Consider the following 26,790-nt stretch of genomic DNA (forward strand, 5'->3'; position numbering starts at 1 on the left):
TTGACCTGTTTAAAGGTCTTACTCACATTGTGGAGAGCGTGATCACATTGTCTTTTGGAACAGCTGGTGCTCTCATGCATGTTTCAGTGCCATTTGCCTCGAAGTGAGCATAGAAGTTATTTAGCACGTATGTTAGGCTCGCTTCACTGGGTAGTTCTCGGCTGTGCTACCCTTTTGTAGTCTGTAATGGTTTGCAAGCCCTGCCACATCCAACGAGCATCAGATATGGTGTAGTACGATTTGATCTTAGTCCTGTATTGACGATTTGCCTGTTTGATGGTTTGTAGGAAGGCATAGCGGGATTTCTTATAAGCTTCTGGATTAGAGTCCCGCTCCTTGAAAGCGGCAGCTCTAGCCTTTAGCTCAGTGGCTTCTGTTTGGGGCTTCTGGTTGGTACGGTCACTGTGGGGACGTCGTCATCGATACACTTATTAATGAATCCAATGACTGAAGTGGTGTACTCCTCAATGCCATCGGAGGAATCCCGGAACATATTCCAGTCTGTGATAGCACAAAACTCCTGTAGCTTAACATCTGCTTCATCTGACCACTATTTTATTGATCTAGTCACTGGTGCTTCCTGCTTTAATTTTTGCTTGTTAGCAGGAATCAGGAGGATAGAATAATGGTCAGATTTGCCAAATGGAGGGCGAGGGAGAGCTTTGTATGCGTCTCTGTGTGTGGAATAAAGGTGGTCCAGAGTTTTTTTTTCTCCTCTGCTTGCACATTTAACATGTTTTAACAACGGATTTAAGTTTCCCTGCATTAAAGTCCCAGGCTACTAGGAGCGCCGGCTCTGGGTGAGCATTTTCTTGTTTGCTGGGCCAAAATTCACCCAACTTACTGTGGGAAGTTTGTGGATGGCTACCCGAAACGTTTGACCCAAGTTAAACAATTTAAAGGCAATGCTACCAAATACTAATTGAGAGTATGTAAACTTTTTACCCACTGGGAATGTGATGAAAGAAGTAAAAGCTGAATAAATCATCTCTCTACTATTATTCTGACATTTCACATTCTTAAATTAAAGTGGTGATCCTAACTAACCTAAGACAGGGAATTTTTACTAGGAGTAAATGTCTGGAATTGTGAAAAACTGAGTTTAAATGTATTTGGCTAAGGTGTATGTAAACTTCCGACTTCAACTGTATGTCATCTATTTTATTCTCCAACGATTGCACGTTTGCTAGCAGAATTGAAGGAAGTGGGCGTTTATTCGATCACCTACGAATTCTCAGAAGGCAGCCCGCGCTTTGGTCCCTTTTTCTCCGCCTCCTCTTCACGCAAATCATGGGGATCTGGGCCTGTTCCCGAGAAAGCAGTATATCGTTCGCGTCGGGCTCGTCAGACTCGTTAAAGGAAAAACAGGATTCTGCCAGTCTGTGGTGAGCAATCGCAGTCCTGATGTCGAGAAGTTATTTTCGGTCACACGAGACGGTAGCGGCAACATTATGTACAAAATAAGTAAAAAATAAGCTACAAAAAACGCTAATAAGGGTTAGTGTAAGAGATAGAGTTAGGGTAAGAGTTAACGTTTATAGCGTAGCGGAACCCCTCGACAACATTCCGCTGAAAAGGCAGCTCGCAAAAATCTAAAATATTTTTTAGAAATATGTAACTTTCATACATTAACAATATAGCAAATGAAAGATCAACATCTTGTTAATCTACCCATCGTGTCTGATCTAAAAAATGCTTTACAGCTAAAGCACAACATTATGATTATGATTATGTTAGGTCATAGCCAAGTCGAAAAAACACACACATTTTTCCAGCCAAAGATAGTAGTCACAAAAAGCAGAAATATAGATAAAATTAATCACTAACATTTGATGATCTTCATCAGATGACACTCATAGGACATCATGTTACACAATACATGTATGTTTTGTTCGATAATGTGCATATTTATATCCAAAAATCTCAGTTTACATTGGCGCCTTACGTGCAGTAATATTTTGATTCCAAAACATCCGGTGATTTTGCAGAAATACTCATAATAAACATTGATAAAAGATACAAAAGATACGACTTCTCCTTAACCTCTAGCGTCGAGCAATCCCGTATCCGGGAGCGTAATCATAGCCTCAAGCTCATTACCATAACGCAACGTTTCCTATTCATGAAAATCGCAAATGAAATTAAATAAATATGTTGGAACACAAGCTTAGCCTTTTGTTAACAACACTGTCATCTCAGATTTTCAAAATATGCTTTAACCAAAGCTACACAAGCATTTGTGTAAGAGTATTAATAGCCTAGCATAGCATTAAGCCTAGCATTCAGCAGGCAACATTTTCACAAAAACAAGAAAAGCATTCAAATAAAATCATTTACCTTTGAAGAACTTCGGATGTTTTCAATGATGAGACTCTCAGTTAGATAGCAAATGTTCATTTTTTCCCAAAAATATTATTTGTGTAAGAGAAATAGCTCCGTTTTGTTCATCACGTTTGGCTAAGAAAAAAAAAACGAAAATGCAGTCAACGCCAAACTTTTTTCCAAATTAGCTCCATAATATCGACAGAAACATGGCAAACGTTGTTCAGAATCAATCCTCAAGGTGTTTTTCACATATCTATTCGATAATCTATCAGTGGTGGCAGCTGGCTTTTCATCAGAAGAAAACGGAAAAATACTGCAGCTGGAGATTACGCAATAATTGCGACGGAGGACACCAAGCGACCACCTGGTAAATGTAGTCTCTTATGGTCAATCTTCCAATGATATGCCTACAAATACGTCACAATGCTGCAGACACCTTGGGGAAAACGTGGAAAAGGTAAGCTGACTCCTAGCTCCTCCACAGCCATATAAGGAGTCATTGCCATGAGGTGGTTTCAAAAAATGCAGCACTTCCTGATTGTATTTTTATCTGGGTTTTTTCTGTAACATCAGTTCTGTGGCACTCACAGACAATATCTTTGCAGTTTTGGAAACGTCAGAGTGTTTTCTTTCCAAAGCTGTCAATTATATGCATAGTCGAGCATATTTTCGTGACAACATATCTTGTTTAAAACGGGAACGTTTTTCATCCAAAAATTAAAAGAGCGCCCCCTATATCGAAGAAGTTAATGCAACCACTGTGTCAGATTTCAAAAAAACAAAAAAACAGCCAGAGGAATATCCGCAATTTTGGAATCAACAAAGTTAGAAACAACACCATAAATATTCACTTACCTTTGGTGATCTTCATCAGAAGGCACTCCCAGGAATCCCAGTTCGACAATAAATGACTGATTTGTTTCATATTGTTCCATAATTTATGTCCAAATGTCCACTTGTTGTTAGCGTGTTCAGCCCAGTAATCCATCTTCATGATGCGCAGGCACTTCATCCAGACAAAAACTTAAAAAGTTCCGTTACAGTCCTTTAAAACATGTCAAACAATGTATGGAATCAATCTTTAGGATGTTTTTAACATAAAACATCTATAATGTTCCAACCGGAGAATTCCTTTGTCTTCAGAAAAGCACTGGAACAAGAGGTAACTCTATCGGGAGCGTGCATCATGAGACCAAGGCTCTCTGCCAGACCACTGACTCAAAGAGTTCTCTTGAGCCCCTCCTTTATAGTAGAATCCTCATTCAAGTTTCTAAAGACGGTTGACATCTAGTGGAAGCCGTAAGACGTGCAACTTTATCCATATCTCAATGTGTAGGCCAAGCTTTGGAAAACTACAAACCTCAGATGTCCCACTTCCTGGTTGGATTTTTCTCAATTGTTTCCTGCCATATAAGTTCTGTTATACTCACAGACATCATTCAAACTGTTTTAGAAACTTCAGAGTGTTTTCTATCCCATACTAATAATAATATGCATATATTAGCATCTGTGACAGAGTATGAGGCAGTTCACTCTGGGCACGCTATTCATCCAAAAGTGAAAATGCTGCCCCCTATCCCAAAAAGGTTAAGGTAAGGGTTAGGGTAAGAGTTACGTTTAGGGTTAGGATAAGGGTAACGGTTGGGGCTAGAGTTAGGATTAGTAGACAGTTTAAATATTAGTGATAGTTTGTAGAGTGTCTACAGATGGACTTTCTAAATAAAGTGTTACCTAACTTGGTTTTAATTTGGTCCGGAAACATTTCTAATTGTGTGTTGTGTTGTTGCTGCAGGCCTGGCAGGGATGTGAAAATGAGGACTGGATCCCTCAAACCTATGAGGATCTGGAGGGTCTTCCCTGTGTCGTCATCCTCACTGGAAAAGACCCTCTGGGAGAGACCTTCCCAAGGTGATCAACTCAAACACATCACATTTGCCACAGTAGTATTAGCAAGTAGTTTTGCAAATTTGTGTAGCACTTGAGGTTGCTCATAAACCTCTATAGTAATGTTGTAATACTGCTAGTAATGCAAAGTGTTTCCCAATTCGGATACCTAGTCCCAATGGTCATCACCATCCTGTAAAAAAGGTTTACCGTCTATTGGATTGACTTGGTAAAATTGCAGAATCCCCTACCTCACCTTTCCTATTTTTTCCCCTTAAAGGTCTCTGAAGTACTGTGATCTGCGTCTGATCGACTCCAGCTACCTGACACGTACGGCCCTGGAGCAGGAGGTAGGTCTAGCCTGCTCCTACGTGTCCCTGGGGATGGTGCAGGAGCGCCGCAAGGCAATGGCCCACAGGGACCAAGAGACAGACAAAACCAGCGGCCCCCAGGACCCAGACCTAGAGCTTCATGTGGACCTGGAGAAGTCCCAGAGCAATGTCAGCACTGCTACTAAAGCCTCCGGTAGGTCCCTGGACAACAGACTCAACATGTTTAGGAAATGGGGATGAGCCGCTTGTTTTCAGGTTTCAAGATACTGTTTAGTGAGGGTGTTACAGTTGGAAAGGGTTTATGAAACAGTTGAAAGACTATTCTATGAGTCTGGACTTTCTCTCTCCCCATCCTATTCCTCTCCCTTTCTCAGGCTCTCTGGCAGAGAACGGGGTCAGCTCTTCTGACGTCCCTGACTCCTCCCAGAAGCCCTCCACCTTCTCCTGCCCCCCCGGAGGCAGGGCAGGCAGCATCATGATGGACTACAGGACAGTTCCGGGCACGGCCTCATCCTCCCCCTGCCGGGTCAAACAGGAGTGTGACTCCCTGGGTAATGCCGCCCCCTGCCCCTCCAACACCCCTCCCTCCTGCTCTTCCTCCTCCTCTACCCAATGCCCCAGCCAGTCCACGGGGTGTGGTGGGGGCAGCAAGTCACCTCTAGTCTCTCCGCGGAGTGTCATCCTGTCCCACGCAGCCTACAACCTCCTGGCTCCAGAATCAGGGAGCCAGCTGAGCTCCTTCTCCCTGCTGCCTCACGCTGATGTGGGCTGGAGCAGCCTGCTGAGGCCCCTCGTCAGACCTAACCTCCAGGGGGCAGAGCAGAGCATCTTCTACAGACAGTGGACCGTAGCCGGGCAGCACCATGCCGACCACGAGGCTCCCCCGGTGCCACACCCACGACGCCTGCTGCTCAGTGGACCCCCACAGGTTAGAGACCATGCAGATATTAATCTATCACCTCATATCTATATCAATGACAGCACCTCTCCTGTGCATGCCATCCGGCATAGTCTAGAGCTGCATGCTGATATGGATTGTTCTATCATATCCCTCCCATTCGGATACAGAGATAAGTATCAGTCTTCTACCACCATGTGCAAGAGAATATCGACCTAGTTGTATGGAGTCCTAAGAGGCAATTGTGTTTAATTATGGTATTTGAATGGATGCCTAAGATTAAGTGTTGATGGCTGCATGCAATGTCAGCATGTCAGTTGTAACAACCGGATAGGTAAGTCCATTTAATTACTCTGTTCTCTGTAATAGGTGGGGAAGACCGGTGCCTACCTGCAGTTTCTACGCATCCTGTTCCGCATGTTGATTAGACTGCTGGAAGTGGATGTGTACGATGAAGAGGAGCTGGAGGAAAGTAAGGAGAGCTGGATCTTATGTTTTATCTATGTATTGTCTCTCTCTCTCTCTCTCTCTCTCTCTCTCTCTCTCTCTGATGCTGTGTGACTCGAGGAACTGAAGCTGATGTAAATGTTTATTGATGTGTCATTCTCCTCCTCTTCTAGCGACCACGGACATGTCTGAGGCCACACCCCCAGCCAGGACCCAGTGGCCAGACATCGAGGAGATCCGCAAACTACCCTTTGACCTCTTCCCCAGAGACCCTAAGTTCAGAAGGGCCAGTTCCGTGTACACTGACAAGATGCCAAAGGGCTTGAAAGGTCAGCAGAAATAAACTCTTATTCACGGCCCATGTCATTGTAGAAGGAAGCTGCCCTGATTCAGGATCAGATATGAGTGGACCCCATTAATAGGTTGAGTTAATATTTGGTGTTAACATCTGATCTTACATCATCTGATCTTAGTTTAAGGGCAACTTCTACCTCAAGTGTGATATGTATATTGATTTGTTGTCTGTGTATCTTAAACTGCTTTGTCCCATAGCATGTGGATGTAACTGTAATATTTGTCCATGCAGATCCCAAACTGGAAGGAGAGAGCCAAATGCCTGTAAAGAGGGAGACTGTGTCGATTCGGCTGAGTATGTTCGCGGCCCACAATGCATTTCACCATTGTGAGCAGTGTCACCATTATTGTGAAGGAAGCCCTGCCACACAGGTCAGTACATAATGAGGGAACAGAGCCATCTATATATTTAGATCTAAAGATGGTTCTGGGAGGGAAAAGTAGTTTGTCATTGTGAAGAGATTGTTTGTCTCATGGGAGAACTTGATTTATTGGCTTAACTAACAGAACACCTGTGTCAACTATTGCTGTGTTGTGTGTTCTCAACAGCCCCACCCTTCTTCCACTTTTCTAACCCTATAGAAAAACACCACCCAACTTGTAGAAGGACTGTTGTGCTGAGCATTGCAGCCTTTTGTGCTGGGTGGTGTGCTGGGTGGTGTGCTGGATGGTGTGCCGGGTGATGTGCCGAGTGGTGTGATGTGTGGTGTACTGAGTGGTGTGATGGGTGGTGTGCTGGGTGGTGTACTGGGTGGTGTGCTGGGTGGTGTGGTGTACTGAGTGGTGTACTGCGTGGTGTGTTGGGTGGTGGAGCTCTGAGTGTACAGGATGTGTAACGATGTGTGTTGATGTGTTTTTGTTCAGCTGTCGGAGTGCACCTTCCACGCCTTCACATTCTGCTCGTCCATGCTGGGAGAGGAGGTGCAGCTCCACTTCATCATCCCCAAGGCCAAGGAGCAGCACTTTGTCTTCAGCCAGCACGGCAGTCACCTGGAGAGCATGAGGCTGCCCCTCGTCTCTGCGCAGGTAAAGGGTGATATGGACAATCTTGAGTCTGCCCTCCAGTTCTAAGAATGTTATTCCCAAGATGAGTATGAATAGTGGCAAGGAATGTTCTCCCTTCAGCTTCTGTAATCAGTAGTGCATTTTTTATATATATCTTTTTATTTCACCTTTATTTAACCAGGTAGGCTAGTTGAGAACAAGTTCTCATTTACAACTGCGACCTAGTCAAGATAAAGCAAAGCAGTTCGACACATACAACAACACAGAGTTACACATGGAATAAACAAACGTATAGTCAATAATACAATAGAAAAGGTCTATACAGTGTGCAAATTAGGTAAGATACGGGAGGCAATAAATAGGGGTTCACCTAGGGGTCATGAAAAGGGTTGTGCCAAAGTGTTTGATGTATTATAAAAAATTGATTATGCTTATGTTTTATTAATAGAAGGAGAGGGGTTGAAAGACCCCTCCCTACTTACATTTATAGGGTTTTAGACTACTGATTAACAATATTGTAGAAGTTTAGTATGGTTCTACATTTGTATTTTAGTTTTCTCTCTCTTTTTCTGCCTCATTATAAAGAGGCCCTTCTTAGAAATGTGTGACTTAGACAGAACTCTGCAGGGGAGTGAAGGAGATAAGACTACGTAAACATTCCACAATCAATCAACTTTGGGGGAAGGGGACATTTACTGTTAAGTGTTTAGCTAACAATAAAGGCCCTGTTTATACAGCTTTGTAGGCATGGTTTTGGTCCTGGGAGTAGAGGATGATGACGTAGGCAGTGACATCACCAGGGCACAACTTAGGGTTTAATAAAACTCTGGAGACCTTTTGTTGGATATAGAACTTACTCAGAAACATTCATGGTATGTTCCTGTTTGTCAACTTCTGTCTGCAATTGCATTAATAAAGTTTTTTTACATTATTTAATTAAAGTTATTGTCATAATGCTAATTTCACCAATGAGTAACTAATTGATAAGGAAACGAGGAAACGAACACTAACAATATACCAATTAAACACTGGAATGATAGATGTGCAGAAGATGAATGTGCAAGTACAGATACTAGGGTGCAAAGGAGCAAGATAAATAAATAAATACAGTATGGGGATGAGTTAGTTGGATGGGCTATTTACAGATGGGCTATGTACAGGTGCAATGATCTGTGAGCTGCTCTGACAGCTGGTGCTTAAAGTTAGTGAGGGAGATGTGAGTCTCCAGCTTCAGTGATTTTTGCACTTCGTTCCAGTCATTGGCAGCAGAGAACTGGAAGGAAAGGCAGCCAAAGGAGCAATTGGCTTTGGGGGTAACCAGTGAGAAATACCTGCTGGAGCGCATGTTACTGGTGGGTGCTGCTATTGTGACCAGTGAGCTGAGATATTGCAGGGCTTTACCTAGCAAAGACTTGTAGATTACCTGGAGCCAGTGGGTTTGGCGACGAGTATGAAGTGAGGGCCAGCCAACGATAACGTACAGGTCGCAGTGGTGGGTAGTATATGGGGCTTTGGTGACAAAACGGATGGCACTGTGATAGATTGGATCCAATTTGTTGAGTAGTGTGTTGGAGGCTATTTTGTAAATGACATCGCCGAAGTCGAGGATCGGTAGGATGGTCAGTTTTACGAGGGTATGTTTGGCATAATGAGTGAAGGATGCTTTGTTGCGAAATAGGAAGACGATTCTAGATTTCATTTTGTATTGGAGATGCTTAATGTGAGTCTGGAAGGAGAGTTTACAGTCTAGCCAGACACCTAGGTATTTGTAGTTGTCCACATACTGTATTCTAAGTCAGAACCGTCCAGAGTAGTGATGCTGGACCGGCGGGCAGGTGTGGGCAGCGATCAGTTTAAGAGCATGCATTTAGTTTTACTTGCATTTAAGAGAGGTTGGAGGCCACTGAAGGAGAGTTGTATTGCAATGAAGCTTGTTTGGAGGTTAGTTAACACAGTGTCCAAAGAAGGGCCAGAAGTATACAGAATGGTGTCATCTGCTTAGAAGTGGATCAGAGAATCACCAGCAGCAAGAGCCACATCGTTGATGTATACAGAGAAGAGAGTCGGCCTGAGATTTGAACCCTGTGGCACCCCCGTAAAGACTGCCAGAGGTCCGGACAACAGGCCCTCCTTTGACACATTGAACTCTGTCTGAGAAGTAGTTAGTGAACCAGGCGAGGCAGTCCTTTGAGAAACCAAGATTACTGAGTCTGCTACTAAGACTGTGGTAATTGACAGAGTCGAAAGCCTTGGCCAGGTCGATGAATACAGCTGCACAGGAATGTCTCATATCGATGGCGGTTATGGTATTGTTTAGGACCTTGAGCGTGGCTAAGGTGCACCCGTGACCAGCTCTGAAACCAGATTGCATAGCGGAGAAGGTACAGTGGAATTCCAAATGGTCGGTGATCTGTTTGTTAACTTGGCTTTCGAAGTCTTTAGAAAGGCAAAGTAGGATGGATATAGATCTGTAGCAGTTTGGGCCTAGAGTGTCTTCCCCTTTGAAGAGGGGGATGATCGCTGCAGCTTTCCAATCTTTGGGAATCTCAGACGATATGAAAGAGAGGTTGAACAGGCTAGTAATAGGGGTTGAAACAATTTCGTCAGATCATTTTAGAAAGAGAGGGTCCAGATTGTCTAGCCAGGCTGATTTGTAGGGGTCCAGATTTTGCAGCTCTTTCAGAACATCAGCTATCTGGATTTGGGTGAAGGAGAAATGGGGAGGCTTGGGTGAGTTGCTGTGGGGGGGCTGTTGACCGGAGTAGGGGTAGCCAGGTGGAAAGCATGGCCAGCCGTAGAAAAATGCTTAATAAAATTCTCAATTATAGTGGATTTTTGCCTCAGTTCAGTGGGCAGCTGGAAAGAGGTGCTCTTATTCTCTATAGACTTCAGTGTCCCAGAACCTTTCTGAGTGCTACAGGATACCAATATCTTTTTGAAAAAGCTTGCCTTATCTTTCCTAACTGCATGTTATATGTTTCAATGAAACCGTGCCATAAGCAACATTTAAGCAACACCTACAGTAAACAACACCTACAGTAAGCAACACATTATCAACACAGACACTCACATCATTATGTTACAAGAAGTTGCCACATGTCTCACACAGAGCGATCTATACACTGATGTACCTCTCCTTCTCTCACTTTAGTGGTTTGATGCTAATGAGCCCTGGTCCTAGTCTAATGTAAGCAGCCTGATCTCGTGATAGCTCAGCTCAACAGTCAGTCTGCTTGACCAGGCTACCTGGGCCCTAGTCGGCTGCACTATGCAACTTTAACTATATCTCTACTTTCTCTCCCCAGGACCCCAGTCTGTTGAAGAGCCCCATCTTCACCCCGACCACGGGGCGTCAGGAGCACGGCCTTTTCAACATTTTCCATGCCATGGAGGGCACCGCCCACCTCCACATCCTGGTGGTCAAGGAATACGAGATGCAACACTACAGGAGAAAATGGCCCAACCACATCCTGCTGGTGCTGCCAGCCACGTTGAACAGCGCCGGAGTCGGTGAGTGTCTGGGCTCTGCGCTGAAGTTTCACTGAGGTACAGTTCTAGGATCAGCTTTCCCTCCCACAATCCTATCCTTAACCATCAGCGGGGAAAATACACAACTGACCCAAGATCAGCTTCTAGGGGCAACCTTACCCCTCATTTAGATAGTTCCTCTCATTTCATTGGTCTAGTTCTGTGATCATTGATTGGAAAGTTGCAGTACTACAGGTTTTTCGTCCCATCATAGTGCTCAATAAGGTGTTTCACTGCTGAGTGGTAGCATTGAGGACCATAGTAATGTGTGATAGAACACTCAGCAAAGAGATCATAGAGCTGCCTTGTGTTTTATTAACTATATTGATGTATTTCTTTATACACTAATGTATTTTACACTTTTAGTTTGTCTAGTAGCTTATCTCTCTCTGCTGATAGTGATGAATTTATGGCAGTCAGTGTGAACTTCAAGAGACATACTGTATCTTGCCGTCTGTTGAGTAAGGTTGTAGTCAGTAGGTAAGAGTTAAATATTACATTAACCAATAGGGTTAATGGTCAATGAAAACACAACTAGGCCAGTAGTCTGAAATATGGATCCACCAATCAGGTGTGTAGTCTTTATGGATGGACCAATAGTGTTGCAGCACTACAGGCACATGGCACGTGCAGCAATAGGGGCATTAGGTAAAGGGCGATAAAAACAGGACAGTTCAGCAGGTGGACGGACCAATAAAGTAATAATTAGAATTCAGGTACTGTGTTCAGACTGTCGTTTGAGTTAGAGCCTTTAGAGTTGGAGCTCTGTGGTAGAGCTCTTTAGTTAGTGGTTGGCAAATATTTTTCTGCTGTGTTCATACAATTTGTGAATTTGACCCACAATAAATCTGTTTGGATTTGACCTTGGGGATAACCACAGTCCAGACCTTTTTCTAGTCAGGTCATGTGACTAGACCAAACGAAATAAAATAAATAAGGGATCAGTGGATCTCCACCATCATCATATATGTCATTATGGTCAGAGCCCTGGTCAAAAGTAATGCACCATATTGGGAATAGAGTGCCATTTGGAACATACCCACACTGTCAGTAACATAGCTGTAACATTACTGTCCCAGGGGCAGCTCGGTTCATGATCAAGGAGCTGTCATACCACAACCTGGAGCTGGAGAGGAACCGTCTGGGAGAGCAGGGGGTCAAGAGGCAGGACATCTGGCCCTTCATAGTCATGATGAACGACTCCTGTGTGCTCTGGAACGCACACCAACCCCAGTACAGCAGCAGGTACAGTTTCAAATTCAAACTGGCATGCACACACACGCATGCAAGCATATCCTCATGTGTGGCTCAGTTGGTAGAGCATGGCGCTTGCAATGCCAGGGTTGTGGGTTTGATTCCCACTGGGGACCAGTATGAAAAAGTACCAACATGTATGCATGTAAGTCGCTCTGGATAAGAATGTCTGCTAAATGACTAAAATGTAAAAAATATATATACAGTGGGGCAAAAAAGTATTTAGTCAGCCATCAATTGTGCAAGTTCTCCCAATTAAAAAGTCTGTGTTAGTCCGTGTTGTCTAGCAACAGCCCCAAAACATCACTGCTCTAGAGGAGATCTGCATGGAGGAAACAGTGTGTGAAAACCTCGTGAAGACTTACAGAAAACATTTGACCTCTGTCATTGCCAACAAAGGGTATATAACAAAGTATTGAGATAAACTTTTGTTATTGACCAAATACTTATTTTCCACCATAATTTGCAAATAAATTCATAAAAAATCCTACAATGTGATTTTCTGGATTTTTTTTCTCATTTTGTCTGTCATATTTGAAGTGTACCTATGATGAAAATTACAGGCCTCTCTCATCTTTTTAAGTGGGAGAACTTTGTATATACTCAAAAAATCTCTGATTGTTGGTCCATGAATATTGATCTGCAATGAATTCTCAGAAAGAACCATAATTTATCTGGACTACTCTATCAACACCCTTACTAATATATGTCTCTTCCCTCTCTCCCTCAGTGATATGGCAGACACAGGGCCCAGTCTGACCAACGTGTCTTTGAAGACGGTGCTGCAGCACATTGAGGCTACTCCTAAGATCTTCCTGTATACCATGTGTGGCACCCGCAAGTGGAGCAGTGCCCTGGCCCGCCGCCTGCCTGCCATGCCCTTCTCCCGATGCCACCTCCATGACTTTGTCATGCTCAATGTGGACCTGACACAGAACGTCCAGTACGACCTCAACAGGTACAGCTGTGAGGAGGTGGACTTCAACCTGAGAGCCAACAGCAGTGGTCTGCTGCTCTGTCGTTTCAACCACTTCAGCCTGATGAAGAAACACATTCCCTTTGGAGGACACAAGGACTTTCTGGTCAAACCCAAACTCACAGTGAGTTTTCTGCTCCTACTTGTTCTACCACGTCCTTCTTTTCAACATTTTTTTTTATATATATACAGTACCAGTCAAAAGTAAGGACACACCTACTCATTCAAGGGTTTTTCTTTATTTTTATTATTTTCTACATTGTAGAATAATAGTGAAGACATCACTACTATGAAATAACTTTGTGCTTTTGTCTGTGCCCAATAATGTTTGTACCATGTTTTGTGCTACTGCCATGTTGTGTTGCTACCGTGTTGCTACCATGTTGTTGTCATGTTGTGTTGCTACCTTGCTGTGTTGTCATGTGTTACTGCCATGCTATGTTGTTGTCTTAGGTCTCTCTTTATGTAGTGTTGTATTGTCTCTCTTGTTGTGTTGTGTGTTTTTTTTCCTATATTTTAATTTTAAATTTATTTTGGGATTTTTAATCCCAGCCCCCTTCCCTGGAGGATTCCTTTTGGCAGGCCGTCATTGTAAATAAGAATTTGTTCTAAACCGACTTGCCTAGCTAAATAAAGGTCAAATACAAAAATGAAATAACACAAGGAATCATGTAGTAACCAACAAAGTGTTAAACAAATCAAATATATTTTAGATTCTTCAAAGTAGCCACCCTTTGCCTTGAAGACAGCTTTTCACACTCTTGGCATTCTCTCAAGCAACTTCATGAGGAATGCTTTTCCAACAGTCTTGAATGAGTTCCCACATATGCTGAGCACTTATTGGCTGCTTTTCCTTCACTCTGCGGTCCAACTCATCCCAAACAATCTCAATTGGGTTTCGGTCGGATAATTGTGGAGGCCAGGTCATCTTATGCAGCACTCCATCACTCTCCTTGGTCAAATAGCCATTACACAGCATGGAGGAGTGTTTTGAGTCATTGTCCTGTTGAAAAACAAATGATAGTCCCACTAAGAGCAAACCAGATGGGATGGCGTATGGCTACACAATGCTGGTTAAGTATGCCTTGAATTCTAAATAAATCACTGACAATGTCACCAGCAAAGCACCCCCACACCATCACACCTCCTCCTCCATGCTTTACGATGGGAACCACACATGCAGAGTAGGTGAACAGATGATCTCCGCATCTCACAAAGACATGGTGGTTGGAACCAAAAATCTCTAACTTGGACTCATCAGACCAAAGGACAGATTTCAACCGGTCTAATGTCCATTGCTCGTGTTTCTTGGCCAAGCAAGTCTCTTCTTCTTATCAAGTTTAGTATTGTTTTTTTTTGTTGCAGCAATTTGATAATGAAGGCCTGATTATCTGATTGAACTCTGATTGAACTCTGTGAAGCATTTATTTTGGCTGCAAACTGAGGTGTAGTCAACACTAATGAACTTATCCGCAGAAGAAGTAACTGGGTCTTCCTTTCCTGTGGCGGTCCTCGTGAGAGCCAGTTTCATCGCTTGATGGTTTTTACGACTTCACTTTCAAAGTTCCTGACATTTTCCATATTTTTTTTTTTTTTTTTTACCCCGTTTTCTCCCCAATTTCGTGGTATCCAATTGTTTTTTAGTAGCTACTATCTTGTCTCATCGCTACAACTCCCGTACAGGCTCGGGAGAGACGAAGGTTGAAAGTCATGCGTCCTCCGATACATAACCCAACCAAGCCGCACTGCTTCTTAACACAGCGCGCATCCAACCCGGAAGCCAGCCGCACCAATGTGTCGGAGGAAACACCGTGCACCTGGCAACCTTGGTTAGCGCGCACTGCCCCCGGCCCGCCACAGGAGTCGCTGGTGCGCGATGAGACAAGGACATCCCTACCGGCCAACCCCTCCCTAACCTGGCCGACGCTAGGCCAATTGTGCGTCGCCCCACGGACCTCCCGGTCGCGGCCGGTTACGACAGAGCCTGGGCGCGAACCCAGAGTCTCTGATGGCACTGTCGTTTCTCTTTGCTTATTTGAGCTGTTCTTGCCATAATATGGACTTGGTCTTTTACCATATTGGGCTATCTTCTGTATACCAACTCTACCTTTTCACAACACAACAAATTGGCAGAAGGAAAGAAATTTCACAAATTAACTTTTAACAAGGCATACCTGTTAATTGAAATGCATTCCAGGTGACTACCTCATGAAGCTGGTTGAGAGAATGCCAAGTGTGTTCAAAGCTGTCATCAAGGTAAAGGTTTGCTACTTTGAAGAATCTCAAGTATAAAATATTTTGTACATTTTTTTAACACTTTTTTGGTTACTACATGATTCCATATGTTTTATTTCATAGCTTTGATGTATTCATTATTATTCTACAATGTAGAAAATAGTAAAAAATAAAGAAAAACCTTGAATGAGTAGGTGTGTCTAAACGTTTGACTGGTATTGTACATAATATAGTGTGTTTGTATGTGCCTAAATATGTCTGAAACACAGTCAGTCACCCTAACCCCCAACCTGCTCCCCCTCTAGGTGATGGAGAATCCAGCCCCCATCAGCCCGTACCAGTATGTCTGTGCCCCAGACAGTGATCACACCCTCCTGGCTGCCCCGGCTCAGTTCCTCCTAGAGAAGTTCCTCCAAAGTTGCAGCCACATACTGTTCCCCAAGGCAGTACAGAACAACAGCAACCCTGTGCTGTCCATAGACAGTTACCTCAACATAGGCCCTGAGGTAAAATCCATAGACGGTTTCCTCAACATAGGCCCTGAGGTAAGATCCATAGACAGTTTCCTCAACATAGGCCCTGAGGTAAGATCCATAGACAGTTTCCTGATTTGTCTAAAATCCTTATTCATGTCCTCATTACATGTAGCGCCAAAAGACCACTCATAATCTGTAAAGTTCTCTACTTTTGATAGATTTAAACAGACAATATTGGAATCACCTTGGTCACAACCATGAACTGTCAACTCCGTCTGCCTGATAGAATATGAATTTTGGTTAAAATATGTTACATGTCATTAGATTTTGGAGTCATAAAGCTACTGAGGAAAAACAACATTGCTGCTTTGAATACCACTTGAATGAAGAAGAACATTTTTGTTTTTGTCAACTATGTAAAACATCAACTCCGTCAGATTTCTGTCTAATGTCAATTCCGTCAGAGTGCTGCAAGATCTGATAGGATGGTTGTTTTTATTGGGGAATTTGAAATTAATCATTCTCCATATTTTACAATTGTTTTGTATTGAACGTTTATTTTTAGAGGCAATAATATGTCTGTTTTCAAGATCTATTGTCATCTCCGTCAGTGGCTTGTCAATTCCATCACTGATGGTGAGATATCGTTTTTTTTTTAATATTCAGAACAAATATTAGAATCACTGTTCTGCAACATTTGCTGTTGAAGTATTTGCTGTTCTAGGTATAAAGGATAATATTTGCTTTATACATGTTGTTTTATGTTCTCAACCTAGAAAAACATGCCAAAATGCTAACAAAATCAGCCCTGGAGTCTTCAATAGAGCTATAAAACAAAACAAAAATAAGTTTGTGTTACGGGATTCTTCCGTCGAAGGAAAGGCGGACCAAAATGCAGCGTTGTTATGGTTGAACATCTTTAATAAAGATGATAACGTGAACAATATACATATACAAAACAAGAAAACGTTTTGGCCAGGGTGTCCGCACCCCCCAAAGGTGCGGACTCCTGGCCGCACACCTAACCCCATAGGGGAGGGTCTGGGTGGGCGTCTATCCATGGTGGCGGCTCTGGCGCGGGACATGGACCCCACTCCAACATAGCCTTAGTCTGCTTTCTTAGCGTCCTTAGAGTGGCGACCCTCGCCACCGACCTTGGCCTAAGAACCCTAACAGAGGGCCCCACTGGACTGAGGGGCAGCTCCGGGCTGAGGGGCAGCTCCGGACTGAGGGTCAGCTCGGGACTGAGGTAGCTCTGGACTGAGGGGTAGCTCAGGACTGAGAGGAAGCTCAGGACTGAGAGGAAACTCAGGACTGAGAGGAAGCTCAGGCAGGTTGACGGCTCTGGCAGATCCTGGCTGAATGGCGGTTCTGGCAGATCCTGGCTGACTGGCGGTTCTGGCAGATCCTGGCTGACTGGCGGCTCTGGCAGATCCTGGCTGACCGGCGGCTCTGGCAGATCCTGGCTGCCCGGTGGCTCTGGCAGATCCTGGCTGACTGGCGGCTCTGGCAGATCCTGGCTGAATGGCGGATCCTGGCTGAATGGCGGATCCTGGCTGACTGGCAGATCCTGGCTGACTGGCGGCTCTGGCGGATCCTGGCTGACTGGTGGCACTGGCGGATCCTGGCTGACTGGCAGCACTCGCGGCTCCTGGCTGACTGGAGGCACTGGCGGCTCCTGGCTGACAGGCGGCACTGGCGGCTCCTGGCTGACTGGCGGCACTGGCGGCTCCTGGCAGACTGGCGGCTCTGGCGGCTCCTTGCAGACTGGCGGCACTGGCGGCTCCTTGCAGACTGGCGGCACTGGCGGCTCCTTGCAGACTGGCGGCTCTGGCGGCTCCTTGCAGACTGGCGGCTCTGGCGGCTCCTTGCAGACTGGCGGCTCTGATGGCGCTGGGCAGACTGGAGACTCCGGCAGCGCTGGAGAAGAGAAATACTCTGGCCAGAGGAGCTCTGGCGTCTCTGGACTGAGGGGCGGAAGCTCTGGCAGCGCCGGACAGGCGGGAGACTCCGGCAGCGCTGGAGAGGAGGAAGGCTCTGGCAGGCGAAGCGCACTGTAGGCCTGGTGCCTGGTGCTGGCACTGGTGGTACTGGGCTGAGGACACGCACCTCAGGGCGAGTGCGGGAAGCTGCCACCGGAGGACTGATGCGTGGAGGTGGTACTGGATAGACCGGACCGTGCAGGCGCACTGGAGCTCTTGAGCACCGAGCCTGCCCAACCTTCCCTGGTTGAATGCTCCCGGTCGCCCTGCCAGTGCGGCGAGGTGGAATAGCCCGCACTGGGCTATGCAGGCGAACCGGGGACACCATGCTCAAGGCTGGTGCCATGTAAGCCGGCCCAAGGAGACGGACTGGAGACCAGATGCGTAGAGCCGGCTTCATGGCACCTGGCTCGATGCCCACTCTAGCCCGGCCAATACGCGGAGCTGGTATGTACCGCACCGGGCTATGCACCCGCACTGGGGACACCGTGCGCTCCACAGCAATACACGGTGCCTGCCCGGTCTCTCTCGCCCTCCGGTAAGCACAGGAAGGTGGCGCAGGTCTCCTACATACATTTTTGGGGTTGACTCTCGGTTTTCCTTGCCAGCCGTGTTCCCTCATATCGCCGGCTCCTCTCTCCGGCTGCCTCCACCTGTTCCCATGGAAGGCGATCTTTTGCCGCCAGGATCTCCTCCCATGTGTAGCAACCCTTGCCGTCCAAAATGTCCTCCCATGTCCATTCCTCCTTGCGCTGCTCCTGCTGCCGCTGCCTGTCACCGTGCCGCTTGGTCCTGTTGTGGTGGGTGATTCTGTTACGTGATTCTTCCGTCGAAGGAAAGGCGGACCAAAATGCAGCGTGGTTATGGTTGAACATCTTTAATAAAGAGGATAACGTGAACAATATACATATACAAAACAAGAAAACGTGGAAAAACCGAAACAGTCCTAACTGGTGCAAAACACAGAGACAGGAAATACAAAATACTAAGGCCAGGGCGTGACAGTTTGGAGATTTGTATTCCATATTTGAATAATCTACATTTAGAATTAAACAATCAAGGCCTTTAAACACTTGGATAATAACTGTAAAAATGAAATGCCTTTTATGGTGTCTGATGGAGTTGACATGAATCCAGTTAGTTAATTAAAAATAAGAAGAAGAAGAATTAGGAGGTTGTTCCTTTACATGGTGTGATGGCTAATACTCTGATCAATCACAATATAGTTGATATTGTCCCATCTTTTAAGAAACCCTGAGTTCTAAAACAGTTTTTTTTTTAAATGTCAAAATGTGTAAAATAGCACGAGATTATCTGTAAAACTTCACGTTTTTTTCTTTCTGGCCTATGGGGGGAGGGTGTTTAACATAGGCCCTGAGGTAAGATTTAGTCAGTTACCTCAACATAGGCCCTGAGTATTAGCTGAGCAATCTTTTGAAAAGGGGTGGAGAGAATGTGAAAATCTTAAGATTTTCACATTTTGTTGTTACAGCTTGAATTTAAAATGGATTAAATATAAATGTTTGGTCACTGGCCTATACACAATACCCTTACAATGTCAAAGTGGTGTGTGTGTGTCTTGGCCACCATACTCCGGTGCTAACCTTGTCAAGATATTCTCCACTGCTGTGCTCGTTATCGAGGCCACTGGGCACTCGTTGTCCTTCGACTATTTAAAACTCGAACGGGTCACTTCCCTTGATAACCACGTCTAGGAAGGTTGTTAGCCTACTCAGCTATAAGACGTGAGATTTGGATTGCCTCCCCTAGGCATCCCTCTCCCCTGGTATTACTGGCATGCTACAAGCTAGCGCCACTGTGTATCATCAGCTAGTTTACTAACTCCACCTAGCTGCCACTGTGTGTTGTCTGCTTGGCTTACCAAACAACGGCCATTTGTGCATGTTTCACATTAATAAGCCTATGTGGTATCTCTCCTAAACATGATATCTCTCCTGCTCCAGCCCTGTGGTCATAGCTAGGCTCACCCTAAATTGTTTGGCAGGTGCTGTACAATTCCTGACAGATTATTGTAGCTCTCTACCTTTACTCTGTATTGTGATAGTTGTTGTAATACAGTCTCCAGTTACTATTATATTAGTTAACTTGATTAATCAGATTATTGCATAAGAAATATGTTATTTGTTTATTTTATATATTTTTTCTTCACATTCGGAGAGAACACTGGGCATGCATAGCTGCTCCTCTTGTGAAGCTAAACTACAAGTAGAAGATGGTCATGACATGTGCCCCGCCTGCCTAAGCGTTGGCAACCTGTATGAGGCCCTTGCTGAACCCTGAATTAACTGCACCATTATGCCTGTGAAAGTAAGGGAAGCGAGGTTAGTCAGAATTGACAGCCTGGTTTTCACAGATAATTTACCAGCGTTGATCGCCTGGATCCACCCAGGGCGACCAAAAGAGCTAAAGCCCACGAAACTGATGGCCTTCACGTTCCTGTTTTACCAGAACTGTCACGGTTGTCGTAAGAACGGGACTAAGGCGCAGCGGATGTTGAGTTCCACATATTTATTTCAAAAGTGGAACTTAAAGCAAAAACAATAAATCAATGAACGAACAACAAAACGTGGTGCACATGCACAAACACACACAAAAAAGGTACTTAAATATGATTAAATATGATCCCGAATTAGAGACAACGATTACCAGCTGCTGCTAATTGGGAATCATACAAAAACACCAACATAGAAATTATAAACTAGAATACCCCTAGTCACGCCCTGACCTACTACACCATAGAGAAACAAGCGCTCTCTATGGTCAGGGCGTGACAAGAACACCGGCATTTTCTGCGGTTTGCCATCCAAAGCCAGGCATATTAGTTTGCGATATTACCCTTCGTCCTCTCCCTGGCTCCTTGCATCTCCACAATATGTGTGAGTGCAGCCATGATCTCCCTCCACCTACAGGCGATCAGGATCCTTCCTTACTTTGACGACTGGCTCATCTTCTCCCCCTCTTGCGAGTTTGTGGCTGAGAACCAAGCGTTGACACTGACCCACCACAAAAAACTTCACACCAGGCCAAAAGGTCACCTTTATTGGTATGGCTCTGAACTCCTGTACTATGAGGGCATGTAAAAAACTCAGTGTGTGGACAGCATTCTTCTTCTGCAATTTTCCAGTTGAATGAGTGGTGAAGGTACCAACGTTCCAACAACTGATGGGCACACTCACGGCGGCCTCCAGGGTGACACTTTTAGGCCTCCTGTCTTTAAGACTACTACAAGTGTGGTTTAATGACCTCCGCCTGGACCCCAAGTGGTACTGAAACACCAAAATGCAGGTGACATGGGCATGCTACTCTACTCTGCGGCCATGGAGGAAGAGAACCTACCTGACTACAGATGTCCCTCTTGGATCAATTCCGGTAAGGCGTGAACTGACAACCGACGCTTCACTATCAGGCTGGGGAGCACTGTGGCAACACAGGTCTGTATAGGGAGAGTGGCTCCCCCGCTGGAGAAAAATGCACATCAACGTGCTAGAACTTCAGACAGTTTACCTAGCCCGGAATCACTTTCTGCCGGTTCCTGATGCAATCAGACAATACATTGACAGTGTTCCACATCAACCATCAAGGGGGAATGAGGTGGCCCAACAACTTCTGGCATGGGCCCTACGAGCCATTCATCTCCCAGGCAAGGTGAACGAGGTGGCGGACTTCTTGTCGTGACGAAAAACGGCCCCGGGAGAATGGAGACTTCACCCGCAAGTAGTGAAGATGATATGGCAGCGGTTTGGAACTGAACATGTGGACCTGTCCGGGCGAGAACTTGGGATCTGCGAAAACCTCCCTTCGAACATACGGAGGAGTCAGACATAAAATGGTTACGTTCTGAAAATGGTTTTCTTCCTAGCTATTTCATCAGCGAAACTTGGGAGTGAGCTCCACGAACTCTCTATGAGTCCTGTCTGCATACCATGGAAGGCCTTATGGTCCTATCCAGCCTTTTGCCTAAATGTATCACTCCTTCACATCAAGCCTTCTTCCCTCATTCCTTTCCAGAATGCGGAGGAGGAGCGAGCAAATCTCCAGTGTCCAGTCTGTTCCCTCAAATGCTATATGCAAGTCTTGGAGCACTACAGGAAATCAGACAAGCAGTTTCTGTGCTTTGTTGGGAAGTCAAAAGGCCTTGCATTGTCCAAGCAGAGGCTTTCTCACTGGGTTGTGGATGTCGTTGCTCAGGCCTACAAGGGTATAGGGCTCCCTGTCCCAGAAAGTGTGATATATTACTGGACCAGAAGAGTTGTCACATCTTGGGCTGCACTGAGAGGCGTCCCCCTGAATGAGATATGCACAGCTGCTGTCTGGTCGTCGCCCTGCACGTTCTCAAGATTTTACAAGGTCAACGTTGCATCTTGCCACAACATGGGGTCTGCCATTCTTCCAGTGGCACCGGCACATTAATCAGAGGTTAGTAGTGCTATTCCTTGCGACCTTGTTGGCATGAATACTGACAGTCTTCCAAGTATTTGTAGAACCATATTTACATTCGTAACTTCCGTTCTACTTCATACATATAAAACAGAAGTTACCAATGAAACTATGGTTCTACAAATACCTGGAAGATCGTCAGTACTTTCCTGTCACTCTGAATCTTTGGGCGAGAAGATTCTCTAAAACAGTGTGTGATCTGATGCACAGTTTAAATGAACAGTGGGGGCACGTCACCGTATTATTCTCTTTATTCATATTATTACCGACCTATGCGGAGATTGAGAGATATAATACATCTTCCAGGTATTCGTTGAACCATAGATATTCCGTTTTTCCGGATGAAAAGGAAACAGAATGGAGCTAAGCACAGGCAAAGTTCTAGAGGGAAACCTGGTTCAGTCTGCTTTCCAACAGACACTGGGAGATGAATTAATGTTTAAGCAGGATAATAACCTAAACTACACAGGAGCTGCTTACCAAGGAGACAGTGAAGGTTTCTAAGTGGCTGTGTTACAGTTTTGACTTAAATCTACTTAAAAATCTATGGCAAGACTTAAAAATGGTTGTCTAGCAATTATCAACAACAAATTATTTGCCAGAGCTTGAAGAATTTTGAAAAGAATAGTGGGCAAATGTTGCACAATCCAGGTGTGGAAAGCTCTTAGAGACTTACCCAGAATGACTCACAGCTGTAATCGCTGCCAACGGTGCTTCTATAAAGTATTGACTTAAGGGTGTGAATACTATGTAAAGTAGATATTTCTGTATTGTATTTTAAATACATTTGCAAAAATGTCAAACATGTTTTGAATTACTGTCATTATGGAGTATTGTGTGTAGATGGGTGAGACAAAAACTATATAAATCATTTTGAATTCAGTCTGTAATACAACAACATTTGGAATAAGTCAAGGGGTATGAATATTTTCTGCAAATATTGCACAATCCAGGTGTGTAAGTCTTAGAGACTTACCTAGAAAGAGTCACAGCTGTAATTGCTGCCGAAGGTGATTCTAACATGTAGAACATGTAAGGGGAATGAATACTTTCTGAAGGCCAACTTGTGTCCAACTCATTGTAAAAATGTTAAGTCAAGCACAGGTTTTAAGAATTTTTCGTATAGGATTTGAACAATTGGAACGATTCCATGTTCCCATGATAAAACATCATGACTGAGATGGTGGAGATGTGACTGGGCTTTCTACATCCCCAGGTGTCAGTATGTTACGTCAGCTCCAGGCCACACTCCTCAAACCTGGACCACCAGGGTCTGGTCTTCAGTGGCCTGCTGCTCTACCTGTGTGACTCCTTCGTTGTCTCTGGCCTCCTCAAGAAGTTTCACTTCCTCAAAGGTAACTAATGCTATTTTCTATGTTGTGTTTTGTTTGCCCTTATGTAAAGTTAAGTGTAACCTCATCCATAGTTTTGGAACCATGTAAGGTTTGACCAGTGTAATGTCTGTGAGGCCTAGGGCTATTAATCTTCAATTCAATTCACTCGATCAATACCACCTTTCTGACTGGTTCTCTGACCTCTGATTATAATGTTTTCCAATATATACAGTGCCTTGCGAAAGTATTCGGCCCCCTTGAACTTTGTGACCTTTTGCCACATTTCAGGCTTCAAACATAAAGATATAAAACTGTATTTTTTTGTGAAGAATCAACAACAAGTGGGACACAATCATGAAGTGGAACGACATTTATTGGATATTTCAAACTTTTTTAACAAATCAAAAACTGAAAAATTGGGCGTGCAAAATTATTCAGCCCCCTTAAGTTAATACTTTGTAGCGCCACCTTTTGCTGCGATTACAGCTGTAAGTCGCTTGGGGTATGTCTCTATCAGTTTTGCACATCGAGAGACTGACATTTTTTCCCATTCCTCCTTGCAAAACAGCTCGAGCTCAGTGAGGTTGGATGGAGAGCATTTGTGAACAGCAGTTTTCAGTTCTTTCCACAGATTCTCGATTGGATTCAGGTCTGGACTTTGACTTGGCCATTCTAACACCTGGATATGTTTATTTTTGAACCATTCCATTGTAGATTTTGCTTTATGTTTTGGATCATTGTCTTGTTGGAAGACAAATCTCTGTCCCAGTCTCAGGTCTTTTGCAGACTCCATCAGGTTTTCTTCCAGAATGGTCCTGTATTTGGCTCCATCCATCTTCCCATCAATTTTAACCATCTTCCCTGTCCCTGCTGAAGAAAAGCAGGCCCAAACCACATGTTTGACAGTGGGGATGGTGTGTTCAGCTGTGTTGCTTTTACGCCAAACATAAGGTTTTGCATTGTTGCCAAAAAGTTCAATTTTGGTTTCATCTGACCAGAGCACCTTCTTCCACATGTTTGGTGTGTCTCCCAGGTGGCTTGTGGCAAACTTTAAATGACACTTTTTATGGATATCTTTAAGAAATGGCTTTCTTCTTGCCACTCTTCCATAAAGGCCAGATTTGTGCAATATACGACTGATTGTTGTCCTATGGACAGAGTCTCCCAGCTCAGCTGTAGATCTCTGCAGTTCATCCAGAGTGATCATGGGCCTCTTGGCTGCATCTCTGATCAGTCTTCTCCTTGTATGAGCTGAAAGTTTAGAGGGACGGCCAGGTCTTGGTAGATTTGCAGTGGTCTGATACTCCTTCCATTTCAATATTATCGCTTGCACAGTGCTCCTTGGAATGTTTAAAGCTTGGGAAATCTTTTTGTATCCAAATCCGTCTTTAAACTTCTTCACAACAGTATCTCGGACCTGCCTGGTGTGTTCCTTGTTCTTCATGATGCTCTCTGCGCTTTTAACGGACCTCTGAGACTATCACAGTGCAGGTGCATTTATACGGAGACTTGATTACACACAGGTGGATTGTATTTATCATCATTAGTCATTTAGGTCAACATTGGATCATTCAGAGATCCTCACTGAACTTCTGGAGAGAGTTTGCTGCACTGAAAGTAAAGGGGCTGAATAATTTTGCACGCCCAATTTTTCAGTTTTTGATTTGTTAAAAAAGTTTGAAATATCCAATAAATGTCGTTCCACTTCATGATTGTGTCCCACTTGTTGTTGATTCTTCACAAAAAAATACAGTTTTATATCTTTGTTTGAAGCCTGAAATGTGGCAAAAGGTCGCAAAGTTCAAGGGGGCCGAATACTTTCGCAAGGCACTGTACATCCAAAATGACATATACTGTATAATGAACCATACAACAATACACGTATATACTGTAGGAAAACAATGGCACCTTTCTGATTGGTTCCTTGACCTATGACCTCTGACCCCTGACCCTGTTTCTAGGTGCCACATTGTGTGTGATCTGCAGGGACCGTAACTCTCTGCGTCAGACCATCATGCGGCTGGAGTTGGAGGACAAGTGGCAGTTCCGCCTGAGGGATGAGTTCCAGACGGCCAACTGCAGCGAGGACCGGCCACTCTACTTTCTCACCGGACGCCATGTTTAACCCTAAGACTGATGCCAGACCTGCTCAGCTGCCCTCCTGTTCCATAGACCCTAACCAGGCAGAAGGATAACCACCAACCACTGATCTCAGACCAGTTAACAATCACAATTATTCTCTTTCTGTCAGAGGATACAATCACTCTTAGATCTGTTCAGCCAACCTCCTGTCACACAGACCCTAATCAAACAGGAGGATAGCATCTGTTCTCAGACCACTTAACAAGCACAACAATTCTCTGTATGTCAGGAGATCAGAGAGATGAATTGGGGCACACCCAGGCCCCAAGTGCCCTGTATGGACACGTGGTCATCATCAATGTGGATGTAACTTCTCCTATACGCTCCTCTCCCATGCTGCACTATGTTCGGAACAGAATTGTTCAGCTAGAGACTCTTAACTGAGGCTTGTGTTGGAGTCTGTCCCTAATCTGAGCCTGGCGAAAGCACACCATGCGATTATCTGAGGACAGCGCCCCACATACAAAACCATGAAAAACATATTTCAACCAGGCAGGTGCGACACGAAAGTCAGAAATAGCGATATAATAAATGTCTTACCTTTGATGATCTTCTTCTGTTGGCACTCCAAAATGTCCCAGTACATCACAAATGGTGCTTTTGTTTGATAATGTCCTTCTTTATATCCATAAAAACTCGGTTTAGCTGGCGCGCATCAGTCAATAATCCTCCCAGTTTCCCTCCATCAAAATGCATACAAAATGAATCCCAAACGTTACTTATAAACTTTTCCATACAAGTCAAACAACGTTTATAAACAGACCTTAGGTTCCCTAATACGTAAATAAACAATAACATTTAAGACAGAGAATCGTTATTGTCTTTTCCGGAGAAAAAATACCAAAGAACATGTTCTCACTCACGTGCTTGGAAACACTACAGCCAAAATGGGAGCCACCTAGAAAAACTTCAATTTCTGGGTCATTTTTCCAAAAACCAGCTTGAAACTCTTTCTAAAGACTGTTGACATCTAGTGGAAGCCCTAGGAACTGCAGTCTGGGGGGATTTCGCCTTATAATAAAAGTGACAGCCATTGAAAAGTGGTAGGCTGAAAAATGTTGGGATGGTTTGTCCTCTGGGTTTCGCCTGCCACATCAGTTCTGTTATACTCACAGACATTATTTTAACAGTTTTAGAAACTTTAGAGTGTTTTCTATCGA

The 26,790-nt window shown here is 44.4% G+C and overlaps 1 protein-coding gene across 3 annotated transcripts in view; it reads left to right on the forward strand.

Moving 5' to 3' along the window:
* The window catches only part of LOC110530502 (GREB1-like protein), a 79,828-nt gene extending 53,410 nt beyond the window's left edge, over nucleotides 1–26,418 (forward strand). For 2 of the 3 annotated variants that reach the window (XM_036986152.1, XM_021613645.2), the window contains 13 exons: nucleotides 4,118–4,233; nucleotides 4,490–4,734; nucleotides 4,916–5,469; nucleotides 5,809–5,911; nucleotides 6,060–6,215; nucleotides 6,473–6,612; nucleotides 7,105–7,266; nucleotides 10,551–10,755; nucleotides 11,853–12,018; nucleotides 12,758–13,127; nucleotides 15,544–15,744; nucleotides 23,371–23,509; nucleotides 25,450–26,418. In XM_036986152.1, coding sequence (XP_036842047.1) covers nucleotides 4,118–4,233; nucleotides 4,490–4,734; nucleotides 4,916–5,469; nucleotides 5,809–5,911; nucleotides 6,060–6,215; nucleotides 6,473–6,612; nucleotides 7,105–7,266; nucleotides 10,551–10,755; nucleotides 11,853–12,018; nucleotides 12,758–13,127; nucleotides 15,544–15,744; nucleotides 23,371–23,509; nucleotides 25,450–25,613 — 2,721 coding nt within the window. In that variant the 3' untranslated portion in view covers nucleotides 25,614–26,418. Of the gene's footprint in view, nucleotides 1–4,117; nucleotides 4,234–4,489; nucleotides 4,735–4,915; nucleotides 5,470–5,808; nucleotides 5,912–6,059; nucleotides 6,216–6,472; nucleotides 6,613–7,104; nucleotides 7,267–10,550; nucleotides 10,756–11,852; nucleotides 12,019–12,757; nucleotides 13,128–15,543; nucleotides 15,745–21,725; nucleotides 22,134–23,370; nucleotides 23,510–25,449 lie in introns of those variants that run through there. The other variant, XM_021613643.2, reaches the window with a different exon arrangement.
* Nucleotides 26,419–26,790: the final 372 nt, after the last annotated feature.

The sequence above is a fragment of the Oncorhynchus mykiss genome, chromosome 8 (genome assembly GCF_013265735.2).
Source record: "Oncorhynchus mykiss isolate Arlee chromosome 8, USDA_OmykA_1.1, whole genome shotgun sequence".
Taxonomy (NCBI): Eukaryota; Metazoa; Chordata; class Actinopteri; order Salmoniformes; family Salmonidae; genus Oncorhynchus; species Oncorhynchus mykiss.